The sequence below is a fragment of the Aplidium turbinatum genome, chromosome 4 (assembly GCF_918807975.1).
Source record: "Aplidium turbinatum chromosome 4, kaAplTurb1.1, whole genome shotgun sequence".
In the NCBI taxonomy this organism is placed as follows: domain Eukaryota; kingdom Metazoa; phylum Chordata; class Ascidiacea; order Aplousobranchia; family Polyclinidae; genus Aplidium; species Aplidium turbinatum.
Window position 1 is genome coordinate 18,239,076 of NC_137475.1, and position 10,272 is coordinate 18,249,347.

The window sequence follows — 10,272 nt, forward strand, 5'->3', positions numbered from 1 at the left end:
TTTTTTGTCATTAGGAACCCGCAAAAAGGAAAAACACCTCAAAAAATGTCAGTCAAGCACCAGCAGTAGCTGTAATCAAAATCTGCAAAATGTGACAAATCAGGCCGCATCTCCAAGTGGCCATGGCTTATTCAAAATCTGTCAATTGGCGACTGAAAACTTTCTTACAGATTGCCAAGCAAAAACCCCTGTCTTTATATCCTCACATATACACAGGGTTGCCATACCGTCCTTATTTCTAAGATCTGTCCTTATTTTAAAGGGCAATATCTTAGAAAAATTAATCGTCCTTATTTCTAAGAAATGTCCTTGTTTTTGTCTTGAGTCCTTGTTTTGTCTTATTTTTAACAATTACAAATCTATCTCTTTTTGGGAATATATCAATGAGCAGTATCGATTTGAGAAGCATCCAATATTCCAACACATATCAAGTGGACCCTGCTAAGAGATCAAACATTTGAGTATAAGAAAGTTAAAAGGTTAGCAAAACAAATTGATCCGCCAATGGCAATGAAGGATGAGTTGTTCGATGAGGTCTCGGCTGTCATTGCTCTGCTCAAGAAGATTCCAGATGTTGTGTTCCGCAAGGATGAACCTGAGGACAAGTGGATGAAGATCGTTACTAGAGACGAATTTTTTCTGTTGCTCCACAATGTGGAAAAACAATCTACATCTACAAGCTGGTTAGTGTCATCGTCTCTCTTCCAGTCAGTAATGCGTTTGTGGGGCAGGTGTTCTCTCTTGTTTCGGCTCAGTGAACCAAGAAAAGAAACAGACTTAGTGAAATGATAGTTAAATCTCCGCTACATCTAAAGGTAAGTCTAGACTTGAGCTGTCATGAGATGCAAGAAGTATTTTCTACGAACAAGGAGTTGCTGGAACAGATCGTTTCTGGCAAAAACTATCGCCTTTGATATATCATAGCTCGTATGACTGCAAAGATTTGTTCAAAAACGTTTGCTTCGTTTCGTATGAAAATTTAATCTTATGTTGTCCTCTTTTTGGGGTCTATGTCTATAGCAACCCTGCATATACAGGTGAATATTGTCACCCCCTTAGTACAAGACTAAAGAAACTTTTCTGTTTTTGTGAACCAACGGAGCAAACTGTCCCCTTGAAGCGGTTGAATGACTACCTCGTATCATTACTATAAGCCTTGTTACTCAATGCAAAAAAAAATGTACCAGCCTCATTTTTTAACCATAGATCGATTTCGCTATCACAGCATCCTCAGTATGCTTGATCATGTTAAGAGCAAAAATAATATTGTAATAAAACTCTTCAAGAAAATGAAGTATCTTCTGACAGGTGTCAAACCCACAACAATGCTTGATATGAACGACTCGGTTACATGTCTTGTAATGCAAAGAAATTTATTCTCACACGAGTCAGTTCAATCATATATTGCTAAAAATCGATTTCGATCAGCTAGAAGCTAGATCATCTTCAGTTAAGCTAAGCTTATTCAAATAGAATTCTTATTCAAAATTCTTATTCAAAATTCTATTTGAATAAGCTTAGCTTAACTGAAGATGATCTATGCTTCTAGCTGATCGAAATCGATTTTTAGCAATATATGATTGAACTGACTCGTGTGAGAGTAAATTTCTTTGCATTAAAACTCTTCAAAGGTTTCAAGTTTAGGTGTTGTGGCGTAATAATTACATGTTGCGCTACCATGGAAACAAATTATATAATCGACTACTACGTAATTACTAATGGAGAAACGTGACATGTAAATTTAATTAAAATAAAAATAAACGAGTCTGTAGCCTATATGTTGTTTTAAATATAAATTCAGTTGGTTTTTTGGGAGTTATTAAAATAAAGTTCAACCAGCCTCATGTTTAAAAAGAATATATATTTCGCTACATAATAATGAGCATCTTCAGTTCTGCAAACAAACAAACAAATTACTGCAATGAGTGCTGCATAAAGGGAAACTATGCTGTAAGCCTCTATAATCAAAATTAAAATGATGAGCAAAATTTCTTCAACATTTACACATTCAGAAAAATATTTACGTCATGGGATATAAAACCAATGTTCAAACTGAAGAATAAAAACCAAGGATGGATTTGGCAAATCTTCTCTCGTTGGTAAATAGCAGTTCACCCTAAGAGCTATCAATAGGTAAAGTAAATTGGTATCAAGAAATGCAAATCATTCAAAAACGGCAGTTCAGTTTGTAAAATGAAAAATCAATTGAAATTGTTGATGTGGTTGCCAAGGAACAAATTGTGTTGGTTTTTAGTTGGTCAAAGTCAGTTGGTTTTTAAACTTTTCTGGGTTAGTGTGTGTTGTCTCGGTATAAATCAATTTAATTAATCCAGCTAAGAGTTTTCAATGATATATTACTTAGTTTTTGACATGAAAATTGAACATTGGCCAGCAGTCGAGCCTAGTTAGTTTTTTAAGAAGGGCTGCCAAACAAGTTGGGAGCTTGTCGTCGAGGGTTGGAGGCAATGAGGCGCCAAGTTTTTCTGTTGTGAGATTTTTCTACTGCAGTTTTGTAATTAAGTCCTTACCAGTCTTCAATATCATCAGTCCAAATTCTTGGTGGTCTGCCCCTATTTCGTTTGCCGTTCATTTTTCCTTCTAGTACAGCGTTTCTTAACCGGGGGTGCTGGAATAGACTGTAGGGGGTGCTAAATGCATGCAGTATAATATCAAAAAATGCTATAGGCTATTACTTTTCTGCGTTTTTTCGTCTTTCTGCCAGTATCAGCAGTTGTCATATCAATGATTGCTGTTTCGAAGTAGCCTACATGGTTTGCCGTTATTGTGGTCATCTCCCAGTCAAGTACTCAAATTGATCCTGAGTAGATTGTGCGAACTTACCTGGTGGGTGCTTTGTTGTAATATTGTTGCTCACCTCTCGCTTCTAGAAACCACCATAGCAAACTACGTTCCCACAAATCACTCATATCCAGAGTGGATACAGCAGCCCTTCTTGGTAGACATGAGTGATGATAATAGACTAAAGGAGGAGCTGATTGATATGCAGGTGAATCAGAGTTGTCGGACAAAAGTTCGTCCTTCCGCTTGCTGATTTCTGGTGTGATCAGTTGACAGCATATCCTGCATTGGCACGGAACAGCATTGGCATTGATCGTTCCATTTCCGACTACCTTCCTATGTGAAAAGGCGCTTTCCACCATGCTCCAAATCAAAACAACAGGCCGGAACCGCCTTCAACATGGGTTGCTCCACGATATGAGAGTGGCTTTGACCAACACGAAGCCTCGAATTGAGAAATTGGTCACACATAAGCAACAACAGAAGTCACATTGATACATGTGTAACTAGTTAGCCTACCCAGCTAGGTAACTTGAGTTTGTCCATGTTCTTTCACTATTCTCGGGTTTCCCTATTTCTTTTATCACCAATGACGACAGTACTTTTAAAGAATAAACAAAATGATCAATTTGTACATCACTTTCCTTTCAATAGTGCAGGCCAAAGTTGAATGGCGGCGCCAAAATTTCGACATGCTTTTTGATCGCTGGCGGTATATTTTGTATTTTTTGTCGCCTAACAAACTGTGCTGTTGTTGAGAGTTGATTCACTTATATATGGTTATAATATTGAATTTCTGTTGGTGAATGAAAGTCAAATTCCAAATCCTGAATCAACTTCGTTAAAACAACTGCACAGTTTGTGAAACAACAAGAGACTTCATTACAAAATAATTATCTCGCCAGCGATCTGAGGGCATGTCAAAATTTCGGCCTCTACTAAACTTTTGGTCGGCACTGTAGTAGTCGTATATCAACGATAGTTAGGGGGTGCTAGACTGTTCAGGCCTGTTTACAGGGGTGCTAAAGTTAGAAAAGGTTAAGAAACGCTGCCATAGGGGGACATATTGAATAAAACTTTGTACGATTGTTAGTTACCGTCTTGGCAATACAGTAATACACCGTTAAAATATTTTGAGATTTTATTCACTATTTACAGAAATATTATACTTTAAAGCAGTCCAAGGACTTTGTCCACACCCTTTACATCGCTCACTGAGCATCACGAACATAGACTATACCAGGGTTACTCAACTAATCTTAACATTTAGCAAAGGTCCAGTTTGACAAGTTGAATATTTTTAGCGGTCCGGTGAATAAGTTATTTCACACGCAACCACGAAAGTTAAACTATCAGGGAAGGGCTATTGGTGAGTCTAGGAGTCGAAGCCCCCCAGCAACTAGGATAATCACAGTAAAAATTGCTTCCTCCCAGTAGAAATCTGTTTAGAGAAGCCCTGAAACGTGGCAATGAGATTATTCTTCCAAAAGCTCAAGGTCCACCACCAACACCCAGAAGGTTCGGATTCGGACCGCGGTCCGCCAGTTGAGTAGCCCTGGACTATACAGTTAATTTAACTTAACGGGATTGCATGCAGCTCTAGTAATGCTATTACTGTAATGAGTCTCCTACAACTCAGCAGTTGTGAGCTGAGCTAGCAACATTTCAGCAAGTGAACAAATGAAGTTGGCAAATGTTGAAACTAAGAAACTACCGTACTAATGAACTGGTGCTACGTAGGCCTACTACTTATTAACGGCTGTCATCTTATTAACTGTACTCAAGTCGGCATATAAACTGACTGATTTTGTTAAAGTATAAAGTTAAAAACTATTATTAGGCCTACTTGTAGTGTTTTTGCTTCGTCCTTTATGCTAGCTGCCTAGCAGTTAACAGTTGTTGTTTTTGCATAGGTGTTTTTTTTTCTCTTTGTTTTTTTTCTCATAGCCTACTACTTTTGTAGGGCATGATATTGTTTTGATGTTTGAATAAAACCACAGGAATTCACCTTTTTGTTTTCATTTTTACGGAACTTAAGCTTATCTTGTTTTCAACGTAATGCCGATGCTTTACAGTTGTCACATTAAAAACACGGAAAGCAGCTGACTCGATGACTAATATAGTCTTTCACTGCTTCCTGTCTGTTGTTGAATATTTGTACCGGTTTATATTTGTACCGTATAGGCTATTATTTTTCGCAACAGACAAAATAAAAGGTCACTCTCTGAGCACGCCGAAACTTGGCATGTCACAAGTCAGCAAATTCAATTTAGTAAGCGATGACTGATGCTAGCTGAAAATCTCGTTTGTTGACTTCGACAGTAGCTGAAATGTAGGTTGCTTGCTGAGAAGTTGCATGCCGAGTGGTCTGACGACCGACTGTAATAGGGTATATTGTAATTGCAGGGCCATTGAAATACTAATTTGGGAGAGGTACGAATGACTTTCCAGGGCCCCAAAACAAGACACCGCTAAAAATGTGCTACAGAAAAAATATATGTGGCGTATTATTTAACTGTTCGGGTCCCTCTGGCAAGTTTTTGGGGTTCTAAAATCATCCCAAGTCCAAACGTAGGCTACCCCTGTCAACGTTCTTATGTAAATCTATCAAAAATTTTAAGTTATCATCATCAATGGTAAACCTTTGTCAATGGTTCAAACAAGTACAGTATGCAGTTGACAATAAATCTTCAGATAAAAAAAAAACTTCCGTATCAGTATCAACGACTTCAAAAACGTGTTTCTAGACATATTTACCTGTGCCAGTAGAAGCCATGGGAAAGCTTGTTGATTGTCTTCAAGAAAGAATTGCTAAAATCAGTTGATCACTTCAACGTTCAATAAGCGAACAATTTTCTTTGTGTTCAGTTCTTAAACCTCACAGAAAGCATCATCATTTTAACCCTTATTAAAAAACCTGGTAGGCTGAACCTTTCTGCAAACTATTTTACTTGCGTTCTTCGTCATTTAGCTTAGCATTTCATATTTAGATCGGAACACAAAATAATACCTTTATTTGCTAACTGTAATGTCAATTGTGACGTGACTCTAGTAAACCTTTATACAAAGAAAGAAGTTGCAGTAGAAAACAGATAGCAGTAAACCTGCATAAGCTGGAAGTCGACAAGAGAATCTAATTGCACAAGACGCAGTGCTCTGGCGGTCTCTATATGCAATCAACCATGAAGCCTTGGCTTGCGCTTTCACCAGATAAACATTAGATCATGACCATCGATTTTGAACCTTTCAAGGTTTTGCCGTTCATTAACGTGCTGGTATATCGACTGTTGTAGCTAGTACAGCACAGTCAGGGCCGGTGCAAGGCTATTCTGCACCCTAGGCAAGCTCGGGTATTTGGTAGTAGCTGCCGAACTAGCACCTTGTCCTATCATCAGTCGCACCATTCATACGATATAGGCTGCGTAAGCTGCGTAACTAGTGGATGGCATGGGCTATGGCAGAGGTGGGCAAACATGCGGCCCGCGAAAGCCTAAAGCAAATATATATAAAAAAATAAAATAAAATTCCTTCAAAACTTTAATTACCGGTACTACAATGACTTAATTGAACTTTTTCTTCATTTCATCTAGGTAAAGATGAATTATAGTCTTTTTATCGCATTGTAGTGGCTTGTTTCCACAGCCACATTGTGTTCTTTAGTGATGTGAAGTATTAGCAGTATGCAGGGCCCTCAAGAGGGGGGACAACTGGTGCATTGCACCGGGGCCCGGTGAGTTCAAGGGGGCCCGACAAAATGTCTGAATTCACACGATAAAAAGATTGATTTCAACGATTTTGCATAAAATATTATTTTTATATTAGTTCCGTAAGTCGAATGGGGCCCCCTTATGGGTAGCCTAGGCTATGCCATTTTTTTAAATTACAGAATTTTTAATTTATTGAGTTTAGGGGGGCCCGAAAAAATGTTTAAATTTGCGTGCTCAGGTCGATTTTGCATAAAATATTGTTTTTTTTTATGTTTTTTATATTTTTAATATTGTTTATTTTTATTTATAAAAAAACTCATATCAATATTAGTTTTGTATTTTGAATGGGCCCCCTTATGGGTATGCCCTTTTTTAGAACAACAATATTTTCATTTTTTTGAGTTCAAGGGGCCAATAAAATGTTTAAATTTGCGTGTTAAGGTCAATTTTGCATAAAATTATTTTAATGTTTTGAAGTTGGTATTTCTTATATGAAGTTGGTATTTTTTATATTAAAGTTGGTATTTCTTAATGTCATGAACAATAGCAATGCATTCATCCTAAGTTTGCTGCCCTAGTCTCTGCAGATTTCAAGGTCAGAAATGGTATTGTATGTTAATGTAAAGCTGTAAGCACACATATGCAATGCTATATCAGCCATGTCGGATAGTATTGCAATTTTTATCTTCGAAATGGCTGATTTTACCCACTTGTTGCCATGGTTACAATCAGGTGTTGCCAGAGTTAGGAAGGGTTAGAGTTAGGAAAGGTGAGGGTTTTGATCTTTGCCCAGGACTAAAAAAAATATCCAAAATACAAGTTTTTGTTTTCAACAGCTATAAACATTTCCTCAAATTAGGGCAGAATTCCATATCTGACAACGCTATTGAGGCTATATTTACACTACACTATGTAGTGTTTTAGCATTTTACAGCATTTTATCTTTGTGTATAACTAGTGTGTATTTGTGAATTTAAAGTTATATTTACAATAGTGCATTGTTTGTGAAATAATGGAGTGTTAATACTTTAACCTAATTTATCCTTTGTAAGAACGCGCACCGCAAATTTTGCTTGTGATTGGTGAGATATCACGCGACATGTCGCGCTGGGGAGCCCAGCAGCAACATCTGCACCGGGGTCCGGCAGAACTCTTGGAGGCCCTGGCAGTATGTAGGGGAAAGTGGTGTAACGTGGACCAGTGTGTAATTTGGACCAGTCCCTTAACTCAAAAAATAAAAATCGTTTTGTCAGTATTTTTGAACAGCTTAAAAGAAAAAATAATAATAGCCCGGATGTGAAAAACTCAGCTCATTAGGTTTAGAAACGTGGACGGGAAATTGGAATTTGTGGTTTTGGGTATGCTGATGTTATTTTGGGGAGTTGATTGCTAAGCGCTGAGACGTTATTGGCATGACGTTTGAGTCTGATATGATGTTGGTATTATCTTTAACCAATAAGGAGATGTTGTGCTCAATTACAAGACTTGTAACCAAGTGTGGAAGTCATAGTTGGTAATTTTTAGCAGTGCATGACAGTGTGTAATTTGGACCAGTCATCTCACCTATGCAGCATCGCGTCAGTTCAAAATTCCCAAAGCTGTAGTGTTAAAACATGTCCATAACAGGCTACCAATAAATATGCTACACAAGTGTCAAAAACCATTGGTCGACAACTTGATCTTCCCGAAAATATTGAAGATCAACTGGTCAAACATGTTTTGGAAATGGAGTGAAGATTTTATGGTTTAGGGGACATAGATTTAAGAAAGCTTGCATATGACATTGCGTCTGCCAATAATATCAATACCCGCTTCAACAGTGAAAAGGGTCTGGCTGAAAAAGATTGGCTTAAGGGATTCTTGAACCGTCATCCAGAAATTTCATTTCAAAGACCTCAAGCAACTTCAGTTGAAATTATATACTCCAATGGTCCAAAATACACACCCCAATAGTCCAAAATACACACCATATGTGTAATTTGGACCATTTTTGAACATTTTTTATTGCTTAATTATTCTGTATTTTTTTATTGTATGTGATTTATATTTTCTACACTGGTTTGCAAGTACCTAGACTGTATCTGGGTGAAAAATAATACACATTGACCGGAAGTTGGCTGAGTTGTGCTTATTTTTCTTTAAGGGGTTCAAAATACACACCTTTCCCCTATGTATTGTATCGTGTCATTTGTGCACCAAGCCACCTTGCACGGCTATTACCGGCGTTTTTTGCTATTACTCATTTTTGCTATTACCCATTTTTGCTATGCTATTTTTGCTATTACCTTGCACGGCTATTACCCAGCCATCTTGCACGGCTATTACCTAGCTGCTAGGTCAAGACAAGACTTGAAAAAAATGTGAATACTGTAATATTAACGACGACCTTTTAGAGTAGGCCTACATGTTAATTTAAACAGAAAATGATTGGTAGTGTGACTAGTGTCTGTTAAGCCAGGACCTTTGAAATTCTTCCTTTGAAACCTTTGAAATTCTTCCATTGAAACCTTTGAAATTCTTCCTTTGATACCTTTGAAATTCTTCTGTTGTATATCGCGATTTCAGGTATTGAACCCTCTTCAAAACAACTTTATCAACAGCATAGTACAGTAAAATTTACAGCAGTTCACTTTAGAAAATGACTAAAAATGTTATGTGGTTGCCAAGAAACAAATTAATCTGCAAAATTAGTCTACGAGCAGTAATAATGACAATTTTTATGCAAATTATGAAGGTAATTAGGTCATACGTTATAAAATAGGGCTACCATATGTCTTCTTTTAAGAGGATTTATCCTCTTTTTTGAAGAAAAATAAATTATCTTCCGAGGACACCAAAAAATGCTCAAATGTCCTCTTTTTTTGCATTTTCAGTTATCTTGCTCATATTTTCAACAGGATTTCATTGTTATGTGACTTTTTCACAATTTCCAACCATTTCTGTAGCAATGCAACTTGATGACTTATAGATTTTTCAAAAACATTGGCGTACTTTTTGATCTGTAATTGTTCTAAACAATCCTAGACGTTCATTGAAACACTTCATTGCTTTGCGATTGTCGTAGGTAGCCAAATCGTGGTCAGCGATGAGTACGAGCGGAACTGCAAATCCACTTGTGAGGGAATTTCCTCATTTGAGGAGATTTGGTCAACAAATTTATGAAAAAGAAAAATTGGGACAAACTAAAAAAAAAAAGAGAAAATCAAAAAAATGAGTAAATCACAAAGAAATAAAACATTAAAAAACGCAAAAACTTGCAAAAGAGTTTAATATGCTTACATTTTAAGGTTATCACACTTTTACAATAAATTATTGTTTTACCCAGATCTATTTTATATTGATTCAGCGTTTGTAGACATTGCTAATTACCAACTTAATAGTTTGGCTAATTTGTCAAGTGAAGCAAATCGAAAAAATAATCCAAAGTGCACTATGCAATGCATAATATATAACCTATTTCAAAATATATCGTGGCATGGATAGCCTACTTACAACTTATGTGGGTGCAAATGTAGAATGAATTTTATCTGTGATGTAGCCACAATGGTACAAGGAGGGAATCATAGCCTTTTAGTTGATTCTGTCATTACCTTCACATTAGCAGCTGTAGGCTATATAGTCCAGGAGTTATACGAGTTTAATTACATTTTCATTAGGAAATTTAATGAAGAACTTTTTAGATGTATTTTTTTTTTTTTCTTTTCGCGCAACGCTCAGAGTTCAAGATGGATACCACTACATCTTGCAGGTTTACAAATTGTCCATA

The 10,272-nt window shown here is 36.8% G+C and overlaps 1 protein-coding gene across 1 annotated transcript in view; it reads right to left on the reverse strand.

Moving 5' to 3' along the window:
- The window catches only part of LOC145769666 (aquaporin-3-like), a 138,441-nt gene extending 132,654 nt beyond the window's left edge, over positions 1 to 5,787 (reverse strand). Inside the window, exon 1 of the mRNA XM_082581338.1 lies at positions 5,557 to 5,787. Coding sequence (XP_082437464.1) covers positions 5,557 to 5,575 — 19 coding nt within the window. The 5' untranslated portion in view covers positions 5,576 to 5,787. The remainder of the gene's footprint in view (positions 1 to 5,556) is intronic.
- Between the last annotated feature and the right edge of the window lie 4,485 nt (positions 5,788 to 10,272).